General features: G+C 50.4%; 1 protein-coding gene across 3 annotated transcripts; it reads left to right on the top strand.

Moving 5' to 3' along the window:
* Positions 1 to 796: 796 nt before the first annotated feature.
* On the top strand, positions 797 to 23375 carry NLGN3 (neuroligin 3). Of its 3 annotated transcripts, XM_005900821.2 has the most exons (8): positions 797 to 913; positions 3431 to 4087; positions 4711 to 4770; positions 8665 to 8724; positions 10365 to 10514; positions 17199 to 17384; positions 20050 to 20839; positions 21477 to 23375. In XM_005900821.2, the coding sequence occupies exons 2-8, from the start codon at positions 3631 to 3633 to the stop codon at positions 22318 to 22320; spliced, it is 2547 nt and encodes an 848-aa protein (XP_005900883.1). In that variant the 5' UTR covers positions 797 to 913; positions 3431 to 3630; the 3' UTR covers positions 22321 to 23375. The 3 variants fall into 3 exon arrangements, with proteins under 3 accessions (XP_005900883.1, XP_005900884.1, XP_005900885.1); XM_005900822.2 differs by lacking the exon at positions 4711 to 4770; XM_005900823.2 differs by lacking the exons at positions 4711 to 4770; positions 8665 to 8724 and having other exon boundaries at positions 21477 to 23374.
* Positions 23376 to 27734: the final 4359 nt, after the last annotated feature.

Raw genomic sequence — 27734 nt, 5'->3', positions numbered from 1 at the left:
ATCAATACCCAAGTTACAAAAAAAAAAGTCCCTCTGAGGTCCATGAAGCCCTTGCTCAGATGGGACTTACTAAATTTAAGGGTAGTGTGCACAAGGAGAGGAACTGTCCAACAGGATAAAGTTGAACATAATTGACTGAAGCTTTCTTCTGCCCTGTGTTATCCTGACAGAAACGTTCTGAGGAACTATACGGGTAGAGGCTTGGCTGGGATAAGGGACACTCAGAGGGGCTTCGGATGGGGGGCTAATGAAACTGGACAGGTGCCCTACACACAGAACACAAGACACTGAGACAGCCGGGTCTGGAGTGGGAGAGACTGACATGGTTGGACAACTGGCATGCTGACAGCCAGAGTCTGACATGCCCCAACAGAAAGGAACAATGCTGACCTTTTTGAGAGTGACAGGATGAGGGCAAAGTGCACCCCACACTACACACCTATTGTTGGTGCTTGAGTGGTGCTGGTGCTGAGGAGAGGTGAGGGATACCAAGTGGGCTGGAGGCTGGTCTTCATGGAGTGTGACTGAGGACTCCTGCAGGCAGTGCCTCAGTTTCTCCCTTTGTTTTGAGGTCTCAAGCTTTGAAGGTAAAGTTTGAACTAGCTGCCCTGGAAGATCATCTATCTGTGATTTGAGGGGTGTGTGAGAGAGAGGATGGGGAGAGTGTGTTTGAGCCTGGGAGGAATTGGGCCATGCCCCAGGACTTGAGCCATCTCTGGCGCAAAAGGAGTTAATGGAAGGGACCGCGCCCCCCCTTGTCTGGGTACGCGCAGCGCGCCCCCTCGGTGCGCGGGCACAGCAGCCAGGCTGCCGGAGAGCAGATCTCGGGGATTCGGGTGCGGAGCCCTTGGCCTGGAAGCGATATGGGTGGTCCGTGGCCCGGTTCAGTCGCTCGCAACAGCCCGGGGAACAGGTGAGGCCGCCTGCTCCGGTCTCTCATCCTCTAGCTGCCCATACCTTGCCCCGATCCTATCCCTTCCCAATCCTGGGGTGCTCCACTTCCCAGCCAATGCACCCCATCCTCAACCCCATGTTCTCCATCGGCACCCCTGACCCCCCCCCCTCCAATCCTCCCCCGCATTTCCCCTCCACCTCCTTCCTCCCTGAATCCCGCATCCTTATCATCCTCCCGCCCATGGTCCCTCTATTTCCACTGCCCTGCCCGCATGCTCATCAAAATACCCCTCTTGAGGGCCCCCTGCCCCGTTTCTGTTTTGCACATTGCCAGTCCCCCCTCCCCCGCAGTGCAGCCCCATCCTTCTTCCATCATAGCATCTCACAGCCAGACTCCCTCCCCCACTCTCTGCAGCCCCCCCCCCCAACGGAGGCCTTTATCCTATTCTCCCCCATTCCATTGCAGCTCCATCCCCCAATACCATTCAGAACCCGCAAAGCCCCCAGTACTGCAGTTCTAGACACCAGTCCATTCCTGCACAATGCCCCCCGCCCAATACTGCTCCAGCCCAGAATACCCCCCAGATGCTTTCTGAATCCCCGGCTTTGCCACCTCCCCTTGTCTTCTCCCAAATTGCAAGTTGGACCAGGATGGAGATCTTGGCCTTGGGGACTCACAGTGGGTCCTAGGGTACAGAGGGCGTTTGGGGGTCGGTTGATTTGTCTAGGTGTTCATGGGGAAGGGCTGCAGGAAATTGACTCACAGGAGAACAGCATTTGGTGCTCAAGGGTTACTGGAGAGGGAGGCATCTCAAAAGGGTTAATGGAATTTGCGGGGAGGGGCAGCACCGAGGGGGTTAATGGTGTGGGGTGGGGGGGTTGCTGGCGGGGAAGCCGTGTGAATGAGCGGTCTGTACCCCGGAGTTGCCATGGAGACGGTGAATGGGGGGATTGTGTGAACTCAGCTGCGGACTAGCCCCCCCATACACACACGCACACCCACTCCCTCCTGCCCCACCTCCCTACTCCTACCCCTTCCCCTCCTCCCCCCACCCGGGTGCATTCTGGGCAGTGTCTGGGATCTAACCACCCATACTTTTCTCCCCATTTCCTCTGAGCCCCCCCTTTAGTCTCTTTGCCCGCCCTCCCTCCTCCTCCTTTTTCTCTTTCCCTCTTCCTTTCTCTCTCTCTCTCTCTCTCTCTCTCTCTCTCTCTCTCTCACACACACACACACACACACACACACACACAGACACACACGCTCTCATTCCCCTCTCTCAGTGGCGGTGGCCGGGCGTTCCCATTCTCCCTCCCCCACCCCTTCAGCCAGTTCTTAAAGGAGCAGGCCTACAATCTTGGAAGGCGGGAGAAACAGGGGGAAACTCAATTGTGTGTGTGTGTGTGTGTGTGTGTGTGTGTGTGTCCATGCGGGAGTGTCTGTGTGTGCCTATGTATGTGTGTTGACTGTACAGCTGTTGTATCGGAAGGCCTGTGTGCCTCGAGTGTGTTGCTATTTCTGCTTCTGTCTCCACCTGTGTGTCACCATTATGCTGCCTGTGTCCCTGGATATTTACCTATGTGGTATGTGTGATTAGGTTTCAGTGAGTCTCTGTGTGTGTCTCTGAATGTATCTCTCTGTGAGTCTCTGGCTCTGTGAAGCTCTCTGTCTCAGAAGGTGGGACTATATGAGGGGGTCTCTGTGGGTTTGAAATGTATGTCCCTGAGTGAATATCACAGTGTCTGTGATTCAGGCTTTCTCTCTCTCACTCCCTCTTGAGTCTTTGTGAGTTTATTTCTGTGAGTCTCTGAGTGTGTGTCCCCCGCCCTCCGTTGTTTATTTTACACTGGCTGAGCATCAACAATGCCTAGGGTGCTAGGCAGACTTCTTTCTGCCTCAGTTTCTGGCACCCCGTGTGAATTAGAGATAACTACCAGAAAGGACTGATGTTTAAGTATTCGGAAGCAGTGAGGGCTGTGGAGAAATGTACAGGAGGGCCTGGGGACTCTTGTGAATGTCTGTCCTGCCCCCTTCCCTGCCAGAGAGAGAGGGGATCTCTCTAGAGGCCCCTTTGCTTATGTGATGCATATTCCCTTATTCTGCCTTAGTCCTGGAGTGAGGTGCACAATCCTACCCTCTCCTGACGTGGAGGACCCTATGGGGGTTATGGGTCTTGGAGGCTAGGAGCCCAGTGTCCAGGAAGAGTACCCAGGAACTTGAGCTCCACTTCCTGTTCCCCCACATGCTACTCTGGCTCCAGTTGACCCCGATGAACTCCATTGGCTGAGAAGTTGAAGTTGGGGACTGGCAACTTACAGTGGCAACAACTGTCAATCTCTCCATCCCCTTGGCTTTTCTAACCACTTCCCTGGGTGCAGCGAATGGCTCTGAATGGCAGTCTGAGGGTCCTTGGAATCCCGGGTGTGAAGAAACCTTTCTTAACTATAAGAGAACAGCCCGAGCACGGTAGGGCCCCAAAGACCCACTCCACGATCCTCCCAACCATCTTGGATGACGCATACTTCCCTCTTTCCACAGGCCTGTCTGGCCCTGAGGGAGTCCCCTTTCTGAAGCTGTGGTGCTCGGACGACCTGCTCTGTACGTTGCCGGGCACCTGTAGGTGTCCCTCGGGAGTTCAGTTTTGAGGTTCAAGTCAGTGTGGCCATGAAGGGGCTGCCTGTTGGGCTGATGCTGTGACCCTGGAGTCTGCCTCTCCTGCCAGTCCCCCGGCCCGGAACATGTGGCTGTGGCTTGGCCCACCTTCGCTGTCCCTGAGCCCCAAGCCCACAGTTGGCCGGAGCCTGTGCCTCACCTTGTGGTTCCTGAGCTTGGTGCTGAGGGCCAGTACCCAGGCCCCAGCACCCACAGTCAACACTCACTTTGGGAAGCTAAGGGGTGCCCGGGTACCATTGCCCAGTGAGATCCTGGGGCCTGTGGACCAGTACCTTGGGGTGCCCTACGCAGCTCCCCCGATCGGCGAGAAACGTTTCCTGCCCCCTGAACCGCCCCCATCCTGGTCGGGCATCCGGAACGCCACACAGTTTCCCCCAGTGTGCCCCCAGAACATCCACACAGCTGTGCCCGAAGTCATGCTTCCTGTCTGGTTCACCGCCAACTTGGATATCGTCGCTACTTACATCCAGGAGCCTAACGAGGACTGCCTCTACCTGAACGTCTATGTGCCAACGGAGGATGGTGAGTGTGGCCAGGCGCTGTGCCCTCCCTGCTTCCCACCCGCCCCACTGTGTTTGTGGCTGGCATGTGGTCGTGTGCCCTGAAGCATGCATCTGTCTGTCTGTGAAAAGGCTTTTAACCATCACTTGGCTTGGCCTCCCTCTTCCTCCTCCCTGTTCTTTCCTCTCCCAGCATTGTCTGAGCTCCCATGTGTGAGTGACACTGTTACCACAGGATGGGCCTGGCCAGGCCTGAGAGCTTTGACAGGTCTAGGGCCAGATGCTGGATGGGGGTTCCCCGGGGGAGTATGGGTCACTGCTGGCAGCTTCCCCGCGGGAGGATGCTGGCTCCACCGGGCCCCTCTGTTGCCATTCCACCTGTGTGTGTGTGGCCAAGGGAGCTGGGTGTGTGTGGGGGGAAGGGGGCAAGCCTGGTGGGCAGTGCTTAGGTGCCTCCTCTTTCACTAGCTGATGCCTCCTCCCGCGGGGGTCACACTAAGGTAAGTGACAGAAACAAGGAGATGGTGGGACAGGCTCTCTGCCATGTGCCGCCTGCAGAGCAGCTATTGGGGCCTGGGGGGTGGGGGGTGCATGCCCCTGGGCAGAGGCCTCCTGTTATTTTTTAGTTTTTTATTCATTTTACAGTAAAGCGGATTTCCAAGGAATGCGCCCGAAAGCCCAACAAGAAAATTTGTAGGAAAGGAGGTAGGTAGCCAGCCGGCGGGGAGGGAGAGAGAGAGAGAGGGAGGGCTACCTGCCCACCTGCCCTTGCCCCTGAGGACCCAGCCTTCCTTCAAATAGCCCAGGCTCAGGGGGCGGTCAGTGAGCAGGCATAAGTTCCACCTCATCCAAGGGCCCCGGCTCCCCTCAGGGAGGCTCTGGTGGCCTAAGGCAGGTTCAGAGCAGAAGCAGCAAAACCCCGTTTCTTTCAAACTTCCTGGCCCCCAATTCCACCCTAAAGTGTGTGCCGAAGACCAAGCCAGTGCTTTCCTCCAGGTCACCTCAGGAGAAACTCTAAGCCACCAAAATGGAGCCAGAGGCTCTGCCATTTTCCTGGTGAGGGAGCTGCCAACTCATCCTTCCGTGCTCTTTCCCAGGTTGAAAGTTGAGATTCAACTCTCCAGCCCTGGAGCTTAGACCAAACTGTACCCAGGCGTAGCAACCCTGCCACCCTGTCTACCGCCTCTGGCCAGGGCATAGCTGAGTGCCCCCGGCTGGCCTGATGGCAGACCTTGGGAGGTCTCTGGGAACTGTGGACTCTAAAGGAGGCACAAGATCTCAAATTTCAAATTGGCACTCTTGCCAGGAGGAATTTGTCCCCCCACCACCTGGATAATAACTCTTCCTGTTCCAACACCACTTTGTGTTTTTTGCAAAGTATTTGCATACTTACCTCAGAAAATCCACCCCCCCTCCCTTCTCTGGAAGCTTATAAGGCACGAGTTGGCTTCCCAATTTTACAGATGTGGAAACAGGCCCAGGGGAGTGACTTGCTGCTGCTCAAGGCCCCTTCCTTGTTCTGTGGCAGGGCCTGGACCAAAACCTGGGTCTCTTGACCCTCAGGGAAGTGTTCTTTCCACTGTAGCATGTGAGGCAACTCCCATCTGGTCATTCCCACCTCCCCTCTGAAACAAATGGTGAAATACAGATGGGGTGAATCAATTGGAAGCAGTAACAGACTAAGGAACAGGTGGAAAATCACAGCCTGGTCCCTACAACCCTTTGGCAAGCTTGGAGTTTGTTTTCCTTTGAAATCATAGGGCAGGATTCCCCCAGGTGGGGTCCTTAGGGACTGGATATTCCCTACTGAGTAAGAATCTCCTGGGAGAAGAGCCCAGAAATGTATATATTGTGCTTTTGATGCACACTGAAGCTCTGAGGGAGGTCCCCTGCCCCAGAGATAAGCTTTCCACCACCTCCCCACACCCAGCTCAGGGCTTCAGTAAAGAGCTCAGAAGGCAATCAGTAAAAACGCTTTTGCATGAATGAAGATAGGAGATGGAGGTACTGCATAAAGAGTATGGGTCTGGGAGCCACAAGCCTGGGTCCCATATCAGCTGCTAACTCACAGTGAAACCTTAGACAAGTCTTTTCCTTTGAGAACCTCCGTTTCTGCATCTGAAGGTGGTAGAGGACTATTCCAGTCTTAACATTCCTTTTAACATTCCTTTAACCTGTAAAAGAATTCATGAAGAGGGTCTGTTAAACCTGCTTCTAGTAGTTAGTTGCTTGCTTGGGTGTGGGGATGGAGGGGGAGGCAATGACATTAACCATTTCCTAGGAGCAGTTGATCCCCCAGAGCACCAGTAAGAGCCTAGGGCAGTCCAGTCCAGTCCTAAGAATGCAGACCTGGAAGCACCAGTCAAGTTCGAACATTTACCAATCATGATTGTTGACTATGGGCAAGGCCATGTGCTAGGTGCTGTTGGGATGTGGAGGGATATGAGGTAGAGGAAAGATTTAGAAATAACTAAAGACTTGATCGCTATTCTGAAGCTCATAGGCTAGTGTTGAAACTCAGCTGGTTTAGTGAAGCCCCACAGGCCAAGCTGGGAAGTGGGTTCCAGACAGCATGGGAGAGGGCATCTGGTCATTTAGCTGCTCAAATTAGTTCCCTATCCAGGGCCTGTTGGCCATTTGAAACAGATTTTAAAAGCCTGCCTCTTAGGGGAGACCCATCCCCAGAGATGGTTATGGGGGTGGTGTGTTCAGAGCAGGCAGGGCTGGTTGAGCACCTGCAGCAGCACAGTACTGGACTCGGGGATGGTGGTCTAGCTAGTCCCTGGAGGGGCGGGGACAGGCATGGCAGTGAGGAGTTGCTCAGTGAGTGCTATGCAGAGGGAGCAAAGCATCTGCACAAAGGAGGCTGGGACTGTGCAGCAAGCCAGGGACATTCCCAGAAGGGGACAAAAGGGATGCATCTTTTAAGTCAGGGTCCAGAGTAAGTGAAGAAATTCCTGGGGAAGGTGTGCCCTGTCCCCCCACCTCCACCTTCATCAAATTGGAGGGAATTCATGTTTAAGGATGAGTGATTTCTTGCTGTTTGAGGACGGGGTGGGGCTTTCTGCTGCGTGGGTGATGATGCCCCAGGCCCCACAGGGTTTCTGAGGGCAGTGCTGTCGTCAGGTGTTAAGACGGTAGGCACCACTAGAGGTTCAGAAAGCCAGAGGCAGTTTCTGCCCCTCAGGCTGGGCTCTTGCCCTAGTTGAAAAGTTATTTTATAATTTGAGGGCGGCTCCTGTTTTGATTAATAGCTGTAAGGGAACCCAGACCAGCTGAGAAAGAAAGCTATTTGCTGCCTCCAGGCCAAGAGTATCTGATGTCTTAGACAAGAGGATAAGCCCTGGGGTACCGTAGAATGACCTCTGTTTCCACACACTGATCAGCACCTGGGTGGTGGGTCTTCTTTCTCAAAGCCATTTTCAAGATGAACTTCTTGTCTCCTTAGAATGGGAAGGAGAGTTGGTGCCAGCTCAGCCAGGTCCTAAACTTCTCTCCTCTAGTTTCTTCTTTTCTCTTATTCCCTCCCTTCCCCCTTCCCCATGATCCACCTCTTTTCCTGACTTATTTTTTCCCTTCCCTTTCCCCATCCCAGAAAGGTGGCATGGTGCAGTGGAAAGACCATTGACTTTGGAATCAAGCAGACCTGGGTTTGGATCTCACCTCTAGCACTTCCTAACTGTGTGATCTTAAGCAAGTCACTTTGCTTCTCTGATCCTCAGTTTCCCCATCAGTGAAACAGGAATAAAGATAGTCCCTCCCTCACTGGGGTGTAAGGATCAAACAGTATGGCAGAAGTAGAGTGTCTGGCACATGGTAACCATTCGGTACATGGTAGGAGCTGCTACCATCATTCCTATCTCTGTTTCTCTCTCTCTCATGTCCCTTTCTCCTTTTCCCCTTCCTTCTCTTCCCTCCCTCCCTCTCTGGCTGTCTTTTGATCTCAGAGCAATGCTTGCTGCTCTCAGGCCTGGTTCCTGTGGGCAGGAACCCCATTTGCCATTACTCAGAGCAGGTCCCAGCGAGGGAAAGCTTCATCTCCCATTTTCTCCTGTGGGAATCAGGATCAGTTGAGACCCAGCTTGAGGCTGCCCACTGGGCCCAAATAGCTTAGGACTAGAGTCCCTGGCTCTGCCCTGGCAGCTCACGTCTGTAGCTACATGGTGGTGATGCCACCTCTCACCCTTGGTGCCTGCCCCCACGCTCCAGCTCAGCTGGCCTGTGTACGCATGTGCAGCCCCTTCCACCTGGGAGAAGGCCTTCCCCTGAGATGGTCTCCAGCTCCATGCCCTGGCCCACCTGCTGCTGCCTCCTTCCTAACTGGGAAGGTGGTTGGCTGAGACAGGCTGTTGGGGACAGAGAGGCAGGTAGGGAGGTGCAGTGAGGCCAGCACAGCAGGGGCCTGCAACACCATCATCCTGATGAAGGTCTGGGCCTCAGCCCACCCATTCCCTCAGTTCTTGCCATCCCTCCTGCCTGTCCTGGGCCCAGGCCCAGAGCTGGCTTGCTGGGCCACACTGCAGTCATGCTGTTTTTGAATTCTCTCTCTGTTTTGTTCTCTGTTCTGTGCTGTTGTGTCTCCCCGTGTCTGGTCCCCAGGATCCGGCGCTAAGAAACAGGGCGAGGACTTAGCGGATAATGACGGGGATGAAGATGAAGGTATTTGGGGGCTGCAGGGCGTGGCGGCTGGTGCATGGCACAGAGCCCCTCCCCCTCTCAATGGGGAGAAGCCCCGTCTGTCTGTCTGTCTGTCCGTTGGTGTGTTTCTGTTCCTGTACAAGGCCGTTGGGCTGTTCATCCATCTTTGGCCTGGTCAGCCACTGGGAGTTCCAGGGTGATGGACACGGCTGGCAGGAGCAGGGGACCACGAGCAGAGCTACGGGGTCCCCCACTGCCCGGAGACAGCTTCCTTCCCCATCTTCTGTGGTTCCTGGGCACCTGCCCTGACTGAGCAGCAGGGAGAGTGGAGAGAAAGCAGGACTGAGGAGGGCGGGGGGTGAGGAGAGGCACAGAGAAACCTGAATGGCAGGAGCCCCTGTGTTTTTGTGGGGAGGTTGGCTCCTGGGAGAGGGAAGTGAGGAGTGAGGCAGTGATGACCCCAGGGGCTGGGGAACAGCGCCACCTAGAACCTCCTTGGCCTTCGCCCAGAAAGAGAGAGATGGCCTGGGGTCAGGGGCTGTATTAGGTTCAGGACGGCCACAAGAACCAGGCTGAAACACCAGGCTGAGGCCAATACGCCACAGACCAGGCAGTGGATGGCATAAGATCTTTGGGTGACGGTTGAACCAGTCTTCCTTCCTCCTCAGGAAAACAGGTTGTGTTTGCAGCAGCAGAGAGCATTCCCTTCTACCTCCATGCCTTGGCCCCCACCCCTGGGGGCCACACAGCTCAAGGGGGCCCACTGGTGGCTGGTAGGGTATTCTGGGGCAGTGGGGTGCAGCCCAGCTCCCAGGCCGGGGGTGGGGGTTGTGCTGCAGGTCTAGGAGATCAGCCCTGTCCCCACTTGGGACAGTCACGGCTTGGGAGCAACCACTTAAAAATCCCTTGCTGAGTGGCCTCTGTGGAGGCTCCATCTTCATCTCAGAGCTGACTCGGGGTGGGCTCTCTCATTCTTAGTTCTGCCCCAACTCTTCCTCATCCCCAGTGTTTGCAGCTAAGTCTGCCTGATGTCCAGGGGGAATGGGGTAAATGAGCACATGGTTGAGAAACCATGTCAGTAAGGTCCCCCCAACCCCATCTCTGCCATTCTCTCCCCTGTCCCCACATTTTCCCTTGTTCTCTTCCTGTGCCGCCCCTTATCCCCACACCTCTTGTCTCTGTCTGCACTGGGGGGCCAGCTGCTGCCAATGGCCGTATTTCCATGTAACTGGTCTAGCCTTGGGGGTTTCAGGGCTCCCCAGCTCCTGCTCTCTAAAGCCATGTCAGGTCCCAGGACTCCTGGGTGCCCAGGGCAGGGACTCACTGATCCAGCTAAGGGACCAGCCCTTTCTCTTCCTCCTGCCCTCTGTCCCCCAGGGCTCAGCCACAGCCTCTTAGAACTCACTGTATCAGGCACACCTGGCTGCCTTCAGCTGGGAGGCACTTGAAACCAGTCTTTAAAAACATCACCAGAATCTGACTTTCTCTGGCTGATGGCCCAAGCTCTGGGCTGAACAGCCCCCTGAGTCCTGCCCTCAGAGATGGCAGTGGTGTCCTGGAACCTGGGATAGCTTTGCTGCCCGCACCCCACCCCAGGGCTAGCGGGGGTGGGGGAGGAAGGGCAGCCTACCCAGCCTGTGTCTCAACCCTTCTCCTTGCAGACATCCGGGACAGTGGCGCTAAGCCTGTCATGGTCTACATCCATGGAGGCTCTTACATGGAAGGGACAGGCAACATGATTGACGGCAGTGTCCTGGCCAGTTATGGCAACGTCATCGTCATCACCCTCAACTATCGGGTTGGAGTGCTAGGTATGGTTCCCTGTTGGATGCCTAGAAGGAAGCCTGAGCTCTCAAAGGAAGGATAGAAGGCTGAGGAGTTGAGAACAAGCCCCTCGGTTCTCTAGCTGGTGCTAATGACGGTGGTCACAAGGTTGTTATCCCATGGTTTTACCCAACTGCTCGGAGCTTACGCACATCCCTAGGTCCTTTCCTGGAATGTTGAGATGCCATTTGAAATTCAGTTCAAACTTCATACCTTCTCTTAGGCCTCAAGCCAGGTCTCTGCTTCCAGATTTTTGCATGGCTGAGTTTTGTAAAATCAATTTATTTTCTGGTGTCCTGTCCTTATCTCTATTCTCCCACCCTCACATCCCTAAACACCCTACACATACACAGGATATTCCTTTTAGTCAGTCACACATCTGCACACCCATATACCCTCACATGTCCACATGGCCCACATCCATCCCCATGTGTCCAACTATTTCTCACCTCCACAAACATACACACACACATCCCTACATCTACATCTACAGACCCCCTCACATATATGCACCTTCTCCCACCACTCCATACACACTCCACACATATATTTTCCCCAGTGCACATATCCAGATACCCGCATACCTCTCTATACTCCATATCCATACCCCACATCTACACAGATTTTTCTCACCTTCCATGCATACACACACACACACACAGGTTCCCTCCACATCACTATATCTACATCTATGCCCATATACACCACACATGCCCACCTCATGCTTCCCTCTACCCCCATAATGCACTCTACACAAAGACCCACACCCTGGGTCCATGCTGCTACTGCTGCTGCTGCTGCTGCTGCTAAATCACTTCAGTTGTGTCCGACTCTGTGTGACCCCATAGATGGCAGCCCACCAGGCTCCTCTGTCTATGGGATTCTCCAGGCAAGAGTACTGGAGTGGTACCCACACCCAAACACCGCACATATGTATATGGGCACAGGTGTAGATATAGCAATGGGGAGGGAACCTCTGTGTGTGTGTATGTGTTTGTGTGTGTGTACACATGGGAGGTGAGAGAAATCTGTGTAGATGTGGGGTATGGATAAGATGCGGGGTATGGGTAAGGAGTGTAGAAAGGTGTGGGGTATCTAGATATGTGTGTTGGGGAGACTATATGTGTGGAGTGTGTATGGAGTGGTGGGGGAATCTTCTACACATACACAGATCTATGTCTCCCTACATACCCCACTTCTGTATCCACTCTCCTGTAACATTCACACACACGCATATGTCCCTCAGCTTCCCTACATAAGCATGAACCACTGTTCCCCTCCCTACACATATAGGAGCCATACCTGCAAGTCCACACCTCCCCACCCCAAAGTACACAAATACTACATATATCCCTCATATCCCTGCTTCCACGTGTACATACACATTCCATGCTCTACATATAATATATGTTCCCCCCCTTATGCTACTGCTGCTGCTGCTAAGTCACTTCAGTCGTGTCCGACTCTGTGTGATCCCATAGACGGCAGCCCACCAGGCTCCCCGTGTCCCTGGGATTCTCCAGGCAAGAACACTGGAGTGGGTTGCCATTTCCTTCTCCAATGCACGAAAGTGAAAAGTGAAAAGTGAAAGTGAAGTCGCTCAGTCATGTCTGACTCTTAGCGACCCCATGAACTAGAGCCTACCAGGCTCCTCCATCCATGGGATTTTCCAGGCAAGAGTACTGGAGTGGGGTGCCATTGCCTTCTCCGGTTCCCCCTTATACATCCCCCCTTATACACAAACCCACAGACCCCCATGCACATACCCACATGTACACATGTACATATGCACACATACTCTTCCTATACACATCTAGCATATGTATGTCCAATACATACATGTATACATATTCCTACCCTACAAATATACATGCATCCATATACCCACACCTGGTCATCCATATCCATACAAACTCATGCACACCCCACACTTACATACCCCATATACATACACTACACATTTCTTTTACTCTCTCCACACATATATCTCCATATACTCCTATCCCTTACACCACTGTGCTCCCAGACATACACACTTAGTTCTCAAATACCTCCTCATACACACCCTTATCCCCTTCCCACACATACTTTGTTGCCTACGTGCTTATTTTGGAGATTTAGGCTGCCCCTCTGCCCTGTGCCTTCCTTGATAACTGGTAATGCCTAACTGTGGCCAAGGTCTTGAGGTAAACAAGTGCCTCAGAGAGGGCAACCAAGCACACAGGCCTCTGAGGGCGCATGCAGCCCCATACCCTTGGAGTGGCACAAAGAAGCCAACTTCCTGCTTGGAGGGCTGGTGTCCTCAGAGTCCCAGTGTGGGTCAGGGCTCTTTGTCAGGTCTGCAGGCCTGGGTGCTGAACCAACAGTAGGCCTGGCTTCTTCTGGGCTGGTTGGCTGATGGGACCTTATTTTCATATACTTGTGAATATGTGGCTTTGCCTGTTCGAACCTCAGAGACCCCAGAGCTGCATTTCACTTGTGGGTGCAGTTCCATACACAGAAAGGCCACCTCCTGTTGACTTCTCCTTAATACTACATGGGATAGCAAGACATCTTTTGGAGGTTCAGGCTGGAGAAATTATATTCTCTGAAAAAGTGGAGCCTGCGTCCCCTTCAGCAGATCCAGATACTAGATGTGACCTGTGTGGGGCATCTCCCTGGTCTCTCCACAGACTAGTGGGCTTCGGGTTTTATAGTTCTGCCACTGCTCCTGTGGCTCTCGGAGTTGCTCCAGACATTATGGCAAGGCTCTCGTAAGCTGTTATGTCCCATTGAGAAAGAGGATTGGAGTCTCTGACAGTAAAAATGGTACCATGCAGGTGGCTGTAAACCCACACACTTGGGCTGCCCAGTGCCTGAAGAGTAATGAATATACAAATGTAATCACACACAGATATGCAGGCACACATGCATGGTTGTTGAAGGCCAGAAGTAATTTTGTTACTTTATTTTCTGAATGAGAGTGATAGAAAATGTTCAACTCAGCTGCTTTTAAAAATGATCAACACAAAGCTCCATTCTCTAAGGACCAATGGAAAGCACAGAGAATACTAAGAATATGCTTCAGTTCCAAATTATCTGACCAGCTGGAATGAAGGCAAAGAGAGAGTGGAGAATTGGGGAAATGAGGGGAGAAAAGTAAGAAAGGGAAGGAAAGGATGGTAAAGAGAAAAGAGGATGAGAGTGACACAGAGAAAGGAGGCAGAGGAGAGACTCAGGATTTGAAGTGTCACTTGGGAGCTGTGGGCTGCAAGCTCCCTGTGATATCCTGGTTTGATGATTACTTCACAACCCTTCAGTTGCTCTAATCCTTAAGCTTGTATATCAGAAATTTTTAACCTTTTGGGGAGTCTTGGACCCCTTTGAAATGATGGCCCCTTATCCCAGAAAATCCTTGCATGCATACATACACACACACACACACACCACACACACACACAAACTTACAGAAATTATTTCATGGATCCCACTGAAACTCATCCATGAAATTCAGGTTAAGACCCCGACCACCACCTTACAACCTCCTCTCTTTTGCATAACCAGAACAGCACATCTTGGGGTTAAAAAAAACAGCACATTTTAAAAAATATTTATTTTTAAAAAATAAACATTTGTATTCTTTGGACTTAAATAGTTAATGATCAAAATAATACTACTCAAACCTCAGAAGGAGCCATAAAGTAAGATTTGGCCAGAAGTTTCCCACCACCTCCTGTGTGCCCTTCAGTGCCTGCTCTGGAACACAAATGTAATCAATAAGCCACTGATTGGACTCTGGATACATACGAGTTGTTTTTGTCTCTTGGGGCCAGATATAGAAAATGGGTTTGTCCCTGTTTCTTGGGGATTTTGTTGTATAGCTGAGGCTTTGTTGTTTTGTTTCCCAAAACATGTGACCAGTTTTGGACCTCAATTATATGCATTCATTCACTCTCCTTCCATCAGCTTCTCTGAGCCCTGAGCCCAAACAGACGGTTCCCTCCAAGGTGCTTCTTTAGACATCTTAGGTGATGCACATATTTTATTAGACAATGTCACAGGCGAGTCCATGGATCCCATCCAAGGCAGAGAGGTATCTATAATTTGAAAAGCCCCCACTGGGCTTGAGACCAACAAAAGAAAGGGACCTCAGCAGGATATAGGATGTGGATATCCCTAGGGCTGAGGAAGTAAGGGCTTGCTGAGTTTTCTTTCAGGTTTCAGAACTGAATCCTACATCCTTGCTCAGGTACCTTCAGGCAAACTGAAAACCTGGTAAATGTCAAGCCTTGGGTGACATGCTATCTGGTTTTGATACAGTGTACCAGATTCCCTTGTCTTCTGTTGACAAGCAGCTTACCATGTACTGCAGTATAAACTCGGGCCCAGGGAGACTGGCTCAGATTTACTCTAGCAGTTTATGGAGTTTGGTGTCTCAGCCCTCATTCTCACATGGTTTCACTGGATGACTGAGTTACTGGGGAACCAGCAGCAAATGCCTGCTCTTCCAAACTGCCAGGTTTTTTGTGTTTGTGGTCAGTGACGTTTACTGTATCATCTGCCTGAGCCTGTTGTATAGAGCACTTCAAGCAGGATGCTTGCAGTAGGATGGTTGACATGACGTCATCCACTAGCTTCAGTGCCTCTTATCTTGAGGTTCATGGGACCCAAGGGAGAAGACAGTGATGCTCAAATCCTCCACTCAGCCCTTTCAGGCCTTTGTTCCCAACCCAGGAAATTGGTACATTTTGGAGAAATCTACTTTACTACATCCAAATGCAGGCTCTCCCTGCTGATTAGGACAGGTGTATTTGACACATTTCACTGAATGATACCTTGGCAAAGACCAAAGCCAAGTCTGCTATTGCCTAAATAAAAGACAAGGCAGAGAGAAAATGGGGGAAAGAGAGAGGAGGGAGGGAGGACAGGCAGGCTAAGAGAAACACAATGATTTTTGCTGGAGGGTCTCAAGGCTTGGACAGCCAGGTTGGATCTTGGTCAGCATACTTTTCAAGACTTGCAGGAGCAACTTCAGCTTGTGAATGGGCCAGACAAGAAGCTGGTTCCCTTGTCTAGACTCTAGGCACAAGAGCTCCTCCATTCATCCTCATTCAGGCTTTCTCTAATTCCTTCTCATTTCCTCATTGGGAACCTGGGGCTAAAGAGGGCTTGTGACTAGATCCTGAGAGGAATAACTAAGTACTTTACATACTTAATTGCACCAAAGGTAAATTAATAACATACTTGAAGAGGGTGAAATGAGCTCTTTCACAGTAGCTAGATTCAGAAGGACTCAAGAAAGACAGTGATGAGGTCTTGTGCCTGCTTGAGTCTGTTTGAATTCAGCTTTTGCTCGTGGTCTACCAGGCCCATTGGAGAACTCTCTGTGAGCTGAGGGAGCCTCCTCAAACATGGCCTCCCACAAAGTTCATCCCAGGGGCTGTGGATGAGCTTTTAACTGTGGAGTTAAAAAATACTGACCCAGGTATAGGTTTTCAGTGTGTAAGAGCACCACAGCTATCCACCTGGAAAGAACCTTTCCAAAAGCCTAGGGCAGGAGATGATAGCCTTCCAAGGAGCCTAAATATCAGGGAAGAGGATGAAATGAAGCAGCAAGATCAGACTAAAATGGAAGCAGGGTGGAGTAGGGGGAATATAGGACATCTCTGTGGGATAGCCAGCAGGTGGGTGGGAAGGTAGTCGCCATGGCAACAAGTCTCCATAGCAGCAAATCCCAGCAGGTGGGTGGGAAGGTAGTCTCCATGGTGACATGTCTCCTCAGCAGCAAATCCCAGTGGGTGGGCGGGAAGACCTGTTTCTGTGGTAATGAGCTGCACTGACTTCCCCATTTCTCCACCAGACGAAAAAGATGGTCTAACCCAGTGGTTTTCCAACTTTAGCAGGCATCAGAATTACCTGGAGAGCTTGTTAAACATAGAGATTGCTGGGCCCCACCCCCAGAGTTTCTGATTCATTAGGTCTTGGAGGATGGGGAAATGAGGACTTGCCCTGAGAATGAGGAGAAGGGGGCATCTGAGGCCCTGGAAGGAAGTGGAAATGGACAAGCTTGGACAGGGGGTGCCAGGAGGGCTTAGGGATTATAGTCTCTTCGAATGTTAACTTCCTCCAGAGACAGAACAAAGCAAAAAGAGAAGTAGCTATTGATGTATAGTGTGCTGAGCATATCTGATATGCCTATGCTCATTTTATCCTTGATACAACCCTTTGAAGTATTTTATCCCCATTTTACAGGAGAGGAAGCTAAATCCCAGGGATTTTCAATAAGTTGCCTAAAACTACATGGCCAGTAAATGGTAGAGCCAAGGTCCCTGCTCTTTCTACTCTATCTTGACAGGTGCTAGAGTAATGTATCAGTTAGCACATCAAGGCAGAGGATGCTGGATACTGGCCATTTACAGTTCCTGCAGTTTAAGTCTCCCAACTGGAGGCATCCCTTTCAGACAGTCTGGAGACCCCGCCTTCCAAACTGGGGAATGAGTAGGAAGTAGGAAACTGATCTTTCCCAGAGTGATGGTGCTGGACCTTGCAGAAAAGAGCAATGGTTAATGCTAACTGGGTGAAAAGAGCTACACTGCATGCTCATCCTCCATCCTTATGCCCCTGACAGTCATCGCCATCCAAATGCTCCATCCCTCCACCTTCACTGTCCTTGTGCCCTTTATTGAATTCAGGTTTCCTGAGCACTGGCGATCAGGCTGCCAAGGGAAACTATGGGCTCCTTGACCAAATCCAGGCCCTCCGCTGGGTGAGCGAGAATATCGCCTTCTTTGGTGGTGATCCCCGCCGTATCACCGTCTTTGGCTCAGGCATTGGTGCATCCTGTGTCAGCCTCCTCACACTGTCGCATCATTCTGAAGGTGAGTAGCTCTTGGAACAGCACAAGAACTAGCCAAGTGCTGGCTGCCGACCCTGACCCCAGGCCCTCCAGGCTCCAGGGTGCCCAGCTTCATGTCCCAAGAGCACCCAGGGGAATCAGCAACCCTTGCCTACCAGCTCAGTGTCCCTTTGGGGAGAAAGTGAAAGTGAAAGTCGTGTCTGACTCTTTGCGACCCCATGGACTATAGTCCATGGGATTCTCCAGGCCAGAACACTGGAGTGGGTAGCCGTTCCCTTCTCCAAGGGATCTTCCCAACCCAGGGATCAAACCCAGGTCTCCCACATTGCAGGCAGATTCTCTACCAGCTGAGCTACAAGGGAAGCCTTCTTTGGGGAGAAGTGGAAAGGAAGTGTTTCTCTAGGGGAAGATGTATATTTCCCAGTATGAGAGAGAAAGGAGAGAATCCCATTTATATCTTGAGAAAGGAAGGTTCTCCTTGTGATGTGGGAGTCTTATTGAGGAGTGTGGGAGTAGGATGTCTCTCTCTCTTTCTGAAGGGACACTGGCTCTTTTTGGGCCGGGGAAATCTTTCTGTGTGGGAAGGACACGTGACTTCGGGTAGAGCTCTAGAGTGGAAATTAGTTTTTAGGTGTAAGAAACACTCATTCTCGGCCTTCATCTCTGAAGAGCAAGTCTGTGTAAGACAGGAACTGCCCTTGACGGGGGAGACAGGACCAAAGCCAGCATTAAAAACCTGTGGATGAGCTTTGTTTGAGGGGTGGCAAGTTCTTATCACAGTCCAGACCAAACCTCTCCCACCCCCAAGCTGTATGACCCCAGCTAAGGGAGACTTTAATTTTTAGCCTGATGGGAAGCCTCTGCCAGTGACCCTTCCAAGAGGGCCAAATGGACCCTTTTTTGTGTTCAGCAGGAAATGTTCTCTTCACCTGTGGACTATGAGTACATGCTAAGTTGCTTCAGTCATGTCCAACTCTTTGCAAACCTATGGACTGTAGCCCACCAGGCTCCTCTGTCCATGGGATTCTCCATGCAAGAATATTAGAGTGGGTTGCCATGCCCTTTTCCAGGGGATCTTCCCGACTCGGGGACAGAACCTGTGTCTCTTACATCTCCTGAATTGGCAGGCGGGTTCTTTACCACTAGCGCCACCTGGACTGTAAGAGCCCTTTCTACCTCTGAGAGGCAAAGATGAGCTTCTCAAAATAAGTGTCCTTCTCTAAAGTAAGGAAAACCATGAGAGAGAACACAGTTTTTCACTGAAATCCACCTTATGAGTTAGTGATATTCTCACAGGAAGACTTGCATTCTCTCTTTGAAGAAGGCCTGTCTCAGGGAGAAAAATCACCTTTTCTGACCTAGAAATTCTGCCTCTGTCCCTCCAGGGACTCCATGAGGGAAGACTAAGGTGGGAAGTAGGCAACTTAGAATGTGTTCCTAGGTGATGGTACAGGAAGAGGAATTCCTTTTTTCCATCAAGGAGAGTGAAGTGACGAGTGGTGAAGGTGCCTCTGTTTGGACAGAGGAACAGTGCCTCCTCTGACTGGGACTATTTCCCCGGGAGGAGAAAGCCTTTCTTGGTGTGGTGGTAATTCTCTGTGTCATAGTGGGCCTGTGTCCCTGGAAACCTGGCTGCTTTAAAGATTTATTCTCTCTTTCTGTAACTGATTAATGGAGAATAATCTTTCAAAAAATGAGGCTTTCTTATGTAGTCATCTATATTTCTCTCCCTCTCTTTTTTACCCATGCAGACTCCCTTCAACTTTCTTTCTTTCTCTCTCTCTTTTTTTTTTTTTTTTTTTTTTTGTGGCTATGTCATATGGCATAAAGGATGTTAGTTCCCTGAGCTGGGCTCAAACCCGTGGCCCCTACACTGGGAGCACAGAGTCTTAACCACTGGAGCACCAGAGAAGTCCCATAAACTCTTTCTTTTAGAGGAATAGAACTGTGCACCTGTGGGCCAGATTTCCCCTTACTTGGGAATGTTGAGGTCAGAGAAAGAATGATACCTTTTTTCCATAGAGGGGAAGAATCATCTATGTTTTGAGTTTGGGGGACTGGCTCCTTCTTAGCAAGGGGAAAATCTGGACCTGAGGCATCAGTAGCTTCAGGAAAAGGAAAGTCCCTGTGGAGGCTACAGTTTGGGAGGGCACATGCCCTGGAGACCTTCAGACCACAGGGCCTTTGCCCTCAGGAATCCTTCCCCAAACTCCCAGAATGTGAAACTCTCTCCTGCCTGCATTTCTCATCCCTCATGAAAAAGACCCCTTTGTGGTGGAAGCGCCAGCTCCCTGGTGGTGTGCTGGCACAGAGCTGGGCCCAGCTGGGCAGGAAGCAAGAGGGGAAGAAAAGGAGAGATAAAGAGAGGGAGCCTAAGGAAACTGATGTTTGGGACCCAAGGGGTTAATTCTTCCTGGCATTTCCTTAACCCCGAAGTTACCAACCATCATCCTAGAATGAGGAGATAAGAAACAGGCGGGGGACCAGTCAGGAAAAGAGCCCAACAACCTCTCCTCTGGTCCTAACCCATCATTCCAGCAAAAGGGTTATTCCTTCTTCACAGCCCATTCAACCCAGAGGGCGACCTCAATAAAAAAGGAATGAAGAGGTGTTTGATCTGTCCCACAGGGCCAGGCCTAGGCCACGAGTGACATGATGATCTGACTTGGTGCTGTCTATTTTCTAAGGGCTTTTCCAGAGGGCCATCATCCAAAGCGGTTCTGCTCTGTCCAGCTGGGCTGTGAACTACCAACCGGTGAAGTACACCAGCCTGCTGGCAGACAAGGTGGGCTGTAATGTGCTAGACACAGTTGACATGGTGGACTGTCTTCGGCAAAAGAGTGCCAAGGAGCTGGTAGAGCAAGACATCCAGCCAGCCCGCTACCATGTGGCTTTTGGCCCAGTGATTGATGGTGATGTCATTCCTGATGACCCAGAGATTCTCATGGAACAGGGCGAGTTCCTCAACTATGACATCATGCTAGGTGTCAACCAGGGTGAGGGGCTCAAGTTTGTGGAAGGGGTGGTGGACCCTGAAGATGGTGTCTCTGGCACTGACTTTGACTATTCAGTCTCCAACTTTGTGGACAATCTGTATGGCTATCCTGAGGGTAAGGACACCCTGCGGGAGACCATCAAGTTCATGTACACAGACTGGGCAGACCGTGACAATCCTGAGACCCGCCGTAAGACATTGGTGGCACTCTTCACTGACCACCAGTGGGTGGAGCCCTCAGTGGTGACGGCTGATCTGCATGCCCGCTATGGCTCGCCTACCTACTTCTACGCCTTCTACCATCACTGCCAGAGCCTCATGAAGCCTGCTTGGTCAGACGCAGCTCATGGGGATGAAGTACCCTATGTTTTTGGTGTCCCTATGGTAGGCCCCACTGACCTCTTCCCCTGCAACTTCTCCAAGAATGACGTTATGCTCAGTGCTGTTGTGATGACCTACTGGACCAACTTTGCCAAGACTGGGTAAGGAGAAGGTGGGGGTTCTTCTACTTTGGGACCCTAGCGTGCCCTCCCCTTTGCTCCTCTACCTAAACCTCTTCCATCATCTCCCTTCCTAAAACAGTCCCCAAATCTTGATTGGTAACCCCTTCATCCTTCTCCATACATCCCCTTATCTAGTCTTTCATGCCATTTCCTTCCCTTAAAAATTTTTGTGGAGGCTCAGAACTTGGTCAGCATAAGGATCAAGCAGGAATGAGAATTACTGGCATAACTATGGGATTCGAGTTTAGATGGTAAGAAGCCAGGTGAAGTGGGAATAAAGTACATTCAGAAAGCCTTTAAAGGGCTCTTGGAAAAACTGGGCAGCTGAAAAGATGAATGGATGCTCTATAACTTGTGAGAAGAAGCATCCTATAGCTTGATCTCAGAGGATGGGTGCAGGGGAGGATGTGATGGTTTCCATGATGCCATGGGCAATAGGAGTTCAAGGTCTGGGGAAGATGAGGGGTATGGACAGGGTGAGGGACCCCAAAAAACATGGAAATGGTAGGACATTCTGGACTGGGGAAGGGGTTTAGGGCTGGGTGTTAAAGGAAGAATCTGGGCCTTTTCCTCATTACATAGAGTGGTGACCCCAGATTTCCATGTGGTATTTCAGGGATCCCAACAAGCCGGTCCCCCAGGACACCAAGTTCATTCACACCAAGGCCAACCGCTTTGAGGAAGTGGCCTGGTCCAAATACAATCCCCGAGACCAGCTGTACCTTCACATCGGGCTGAAGCCAAGGGTCCGCGATCATTACCGGGCCACTAAGGTGGCCTTTTGGAAACACTTGGTGCCCCACCTATACAACCTGCACGACATGTTCCACTACACGTCCACAACCACCAAAGTGCCGCCCCCGGATACCACCCACAGCTCCCACATCACCCGCAGGCCCAATGGCAAGACCTGGAGCACCAAGCGACCAGCCATCTCTCCCGCCTACAGCAACGAGAATGCCCAGGGGTCCTGGAACGGGGATCAGGATGCAGGGCCACTCCTGGTGGAGAACCCACGTGACTACTCCACTGAATTAAGCGTCACCATCGCTGTGGGGGCCTCCCTCCTGTTCCTTAATGTCCTGGCCTTCGCTGCTCTCTACTATCGGAAGGACAAGCGACGTCAGGAGCCCCTGCGGCAGCCCAGCCCTCAGAGGGGAGCTGGGGCTCCTGAACTGGGAGCTGCTCCTGAGGAGGAGCTGGCAGCACTGCAACTGGGTCCCACACACCACGAGTGTGAGGCAGGTCCCCCCCACGACACCCTGCGCCTCACCACGCTGCCTGACTACACGCTGACCCTGCGGCGCTCCCCTGATGACATTCCACTCATGACCCCCAACACCATCACTATGATCCCCAACTCCCTGGTGGGGCTGCAGACATTGCACCCCTATAACACCTTTGCCGCAGGGTTCAACAGTACTGGGCTGCCCCACTCACACTCCACCACCCGGGTATAGTAGCTCCAGCCCAGAGCACAGCCTATATCCTGGTTCTTCCCCTCCCAGATCCACAAAAACACACGCACACATGCACACACACACGCAGACACATGCAGACATCTATGTATACGCACGCACCCACACCCAACAGCAGACCCACGTGCACAAACATAGACAGATATGGACATGCACCCGCATGTGCAACAACACAAATAAGGAAGTAAACCTGAACAAGCCCTTCAAATGGAGACACACACGAGTCCTTGGGAAACTGAGGACCCATGGAACAGCAGCTGAAGCCGGCTCCCAGACCTGACCACAGACACTCCCAGGGAGCCTGAAGCACCAGCTGGATACCCCTTGGTGCTCGCCTTCCGCATCTCTTGGAACTGCACCACCCACCAACTCCAGACTTGGGAGCTTTAAAGAGCAGAGTAGCTCTTTCTCCCTTAGACTTGGTCTTTTTTCTGGGTCTCGTTTTTGTTGATTTTTAAAAAAAAAAAAAATTGGAACAAATGCTTCTCCAACCCATGAGTGCAAAGAGGCTCCGGAAGGGAGGGCTCCAGGCCTAGGTCTCTCTGGCTTTGGAACTCCCATTGCTCACACAATGACTGAGGAACGTGAGCCCCAAGAAAGAAACAGATTCGAGCAAGACCATGGGGGAGAAGGAGGAAGGGGCTGTCACTGGATGGGGTTGGAAGGCCGTAGGGGACAACTCACCAGCCGCCTCTATCTCTGTGGAGGGCTGTGGAGACCACAGGTGACCTGCGTTCCCCAGGAGCATTGGCCTCCCTAGACCAGGGGACCCCAGATTTGGTGAACGAGGTTTTGTGGAGGCCATGTCATTATTGGGGGCCCTGGGTGTAAGCTGGGTCCTACCTCTGCCCTTGGGGTAATGCTCTCAGAAATTCGCCCCATTTTCTTTAGAGTCTCTTTCGTGTATGTCATTTCTCTTTCAAAAAGACGGTGTTTTTTTGTTGTTGTTGGCTTTTTTTTTTTAAAGAAAAGTTCTTAAAACACTAACGGAAACCCATGGAGTTTGTCCTTTGTAAAAATTTTAAACACAGTGTCTTGATATAAAAATAAAAAATCCAGTTAGCACTCCCAACCTGCCTCCCTTGCACAGGCCTTGCCCCGACAGACCTCCTGGCAGGGCACCTCTGCGGGAGAGGACTCGCAGTCTCCCTCTGCATCCTGTGCCTTTAAGCTGATACAAGTCTGGGCGGCTGGCTGCTGACCCCCTGCACGAAGGCCTCTCAAATCTTAATCAGGTTGCTGTCCCCACCCCCACCCTCACCCCCCAACGCTCTGGGTTCCTGCTGCTGAAGCCTTCTCTCGGCACCTCCTCGGGCCTCCTAATGAAACTGCAAAAATAACACTTCCTTCTCCACTGCACCACGGCTTCTGCTGCCACTGCCGCCGCCACCCGCTGCTGCCTCTGCCACCATCGCCACTACCCTGCCCTCGTCCTGGACGACTGGGAGCTGGGACGAGGTCCGCCCTCTAATATGCTGAAAATTCTTTTTCATGTCTGAATCCAGTGCAGCATCAGATATGTGGACTCCCTGGCCTTGGGTGACTGACAGAGCAGGGGCCCTCTCCTCCCCAGGGATACTGGTTTCCTGTTCTGTGAATTAGAGTTGGAGAAGTCACTGGGGCCCTGGGAGCATTTCTCTCCAGGACTGTGATCAGTAGCTCCCTGTCAACCCTGGGGGACAGATTCAGTGGGCTCCACAGAGTTAGCAGTATGGTATCTCGTACTACCCTCAGTGACTTGAAGGACTAAACCAGGAGTCTGCTCATCAAGTGTGACAGTTAGGTGGGGTTGCAGACACCTCAGAAACCAGGAATAGCATTCTTCCAAGTGTCCCTGATGGAATGAAGGAGATGAACCAACACAACACGATGACGTTCAGAGGGAACAAACACAAGGTAGTAAAAAGACCAAAACCAAGAACTAAATACTAATATGGTATGTGGGGACAAAAGAGATGGGCAATGATTGACTTGACCTAGGTTAGTTAAAAAAAGAAAATAGAACTGGGGGGAGGGTGTCAGGGTGGGTCTTGAGTTGGATGAGTCCCTAATGTAGAACTGGTTTTCTCCTCCTTCCCTCCTTCCTCTCACCCTATTCTTTCTCTTCTTCCCCCCTCCCTTCCTTCTTTCTTTCCAAAACTAACTTGGATACTAGCACATAATAACAAAAATTCAGCATGGAGTCACTGGGAAGTAATCGCAGTCTGAGTTTTTTAGAAGTAAGCTCAAAGTCATGTAGTCCAACCCACTTATTTTATAACTGAGGAAATGGGCTCAGAAAAACACAATGTCACAGTGTTAGAAACAGACCTAAAATGTAGTCCAGTAACATATGACCTTTCTCATGGTCCTCAATTTTCTCCACTCTACCTAACATTGGTTAGGACTTCGAAAACAGTAATGGGTCTGCCCTTGGTCAACACATTTTCAGCATATGTGGAAAAGCTAGAGAGGATCTGGAGAAGAGCAAAAACAATGTGCCAAAGGACTAAGTTTTTTTTTTTTTTTTTAATTTAAAAAGGAGGAAGCTGATGAAATAACATTCAATAATTGTGGAGCACCTACTATATGACAAGTGTGACATCAACATCATCAAAAAATTAGGAGATATATCATCCCCTAAATCAGGACAGAACTGGGTGATCTTCTGAGAGTGATAGGGGGGAAAGATTAAGTTAGACACAAGGCAAAACTTTGCTGTAGATAGGAGTTGATCATGGCATGTAGTAAGTCCTCAATAACAGTTGCCATATTGAATGAGTGACTAAGGGAAGCAATGGTGTTCATCTTTCTGAATGCAAAGGGCTGGGTTATGTGACCATTTTAGATCAGTCAGTCTTTATTATTATGATCCTTTGATTACTCCATGTCAGATATACCAAAATGAACCTCCTCTTCTGAGGGGTGTGTGTGCCTCCAAATTAGGAGGCTTTCTAGTTGGAAAGGATGTAGACATTGTCTCCTCTAAGAACTAAAGGTGCCATAGCAAACCCAGCTCCAACCCTATTTGGGACTCATCAGTGAGAGATCATAGTTGGTCTTCACACCTAAAAAAAGATCTGCGAGACCTCTAATGCAGGCAGAGTTTCAGTCTAATTGACAGTCAGTGCTGTGCCTGGGTGGTTTGAGTGTTCTTGGCCCCCTTGCTGACTGCCAGCCCTGAGTCCAGCAAAAAAAAAAAAAAAGCCCAGGTTCTTGTTTAAAGGGCTGAGGGTATACTTGGATTTGATTTCACATGGCAAAAATCATTAGGGCCTAAACCGGATCCAGCCTCCATCTCTAGATTTATCTAGTTTCTATATTAGTCTTTTGAGGAGCTGGACACAGATATCTTGGGATCTGAACTCGTGGTGTGTGTGAAGGGCCAGAGGTCAGTCACTGTGGAAAATTTCCATGGGAAGCAAGGATGGTTATCAGGACTGTAAGCCAGGCCCTGTGCTGGTCTATATACAATGAGGGATAAAATATACCCCCTTTGGGGTGCGTACTGTCAGGAAGACAGTTCAGACAGTATGTCTGAACTGTGATCAGATGAGTAAAATGCATAATCTCTGTGACTTCGTTTGTATGGTGAAGGTAAAAAGAGCTGGAGAAATTGCAAGAAAAGCTATGGTAAGATCTGGGTGGGAGATGGAATAATGGGCATTCCAAATTGGGGGAAAGTCCTCAGCCAGAGCATGGAGGTAAGATTCTAAATGTGCTTGAGGAGCAGTGACAGAAGTGAAAGGTTCAAGTCAAATGATGGGAAATCATTTGAAAAGATTGGAAAGAAAGATTGTGGAGGTCTTCATAACAGCAGAAGAGTTTGGGTGTTGCCAGATGAATAATGGGGGGCCCTGATTTTTCTTTAATTTGCTAATGGTTTCACAGACAAGAAACAAAATCTCCTTGGCAACTCCCGTGTTTCTTCTTTTCTGCAAGGAGAAGGATTTTCAGAGTCAAAGGGACAAAGTGAGCCCCAGAGAGAGGCTCCTCAAGGGAGTCTAGTCCCAGAGAGCCTTTAGCTGCTCTGAGCAACTCCACCTCCTAGTCTCAATCAATAACAGCCCAGCTGTGACGACCTGCAGCTCCAGTTGCAGGACAACTGGTGATGGCTTTGAAAACCCCATGGAGGGTGAAAGGGATGCACACTGCTGCATCACTGAGATCAATGAGTTAAATATTGACTGAGGGCAAGATTCTAGAACAAATGAGGGTTGGTGAGCAATTAGAAAAGGAAGAGAACACTTAGCCCCTGCATGGATTCTGGAAAAACCATTTCCCACTCAAGCTCATTTCCTTTGATAGGCTGACTCGATGGGTAGACTAGAATGTTACCCCTACAGTGTATCTGGAGCTCAAAGAAACATTCTCTCACCATACTTTTAGGACAACATGAAGAAATGTGGGAATTCTAGGCGATTTCCGGCTTTCATGTCACTAGATAAACTTTGAAAATTATACATAGCTGGGAGGAAGTGCCAAAATGTGAGATGACAGAATAAGAACTTGTACAGATGTCAAGAGGCTCGTATGATGGACTCGGTATAGCAAAATCAGAGTTTACAAAGACAAGGATGATGTCACCTTTTTAAATTTCAAAATGTAACAGTGTAACTGTTAAGAAGTGTGAGATGTGACTTAAAGGGTTTTAGAGTAAATGGAATCTCATCATGATCCACGAGTCAAAAGTGTGGTTTGGTTGTTACCAAAAGTATCATGACCTTAAGCTATATTAATAAGAGCATAATGTCCAGAATAAAGGAAGTAAGTGATCGTCTTGTGCAGTAGATCGTCTGTACTGGTCAGACCACACTTGAGGCCCTCTGTTCAATGCAGGCATCATACTTCAAGGGACATGTCAACAAAAGTACAGCCAGAGAAAGAGTGGTGAGAATAGTAAGGGAACTAGCAAATCCCCAGAGAAATTTCTCTACTGTCAGCAAATCATTACTGGGCTCATAGTGAAGAGGAAGCTGGACATTTATTCTGTGTGTGACTCCAAGGGCTCTAAGATCTAATGGGGTGGAAGTTACAGGAAAGTAGATTTGGGCTGGATAGAAGGAAGAGGCTTTTTTTCTTTCTTTTTTATAATGAGAAAATGATAATAAAAGTTTTGGCTCATGATTCCAGCCTTTTGAAGTCCTTTTAAAATTTATTACCAACATCTTCAAAAACAGACAAGAAAAAACTTCCTAATCTCAACATCCTGATATAAACATTTTGCTATGTTTAAGAAGAACTTTATAATGATTAAAAACAATCTCTGAAATTAGAATGTACTAACTCAAATGTAGGCAGCTCGCCGTCAACAGAGATATTTAAGCAGTGACTGGATAATCACTCCTTGTGGGTGATTCAAAGGCAAAGAAAGCATCTGATAAAGGATTGAGCCCAATGACCTCTAGCGTTACTGA

Source organism: Bos mutus, chromosome X (genome assembly GCF_027580195.1).
Source record: "Bos mutus isolate GX-2022 chromosome X, NWIPB_WYAK_1.1, whole genome shotgun sequence".
Taxonomy (NCBI): Eukaryota; Metazoa; Chordata; class Mammalia; order Artiodactyla; family Bovidae; genus Bos; species Bos mutus.
The sequence above is the reverse complement of the archived record's forward strand: the minus strand, read 5'-3'. Positions and strand labels throughout refer to the sequence as shown.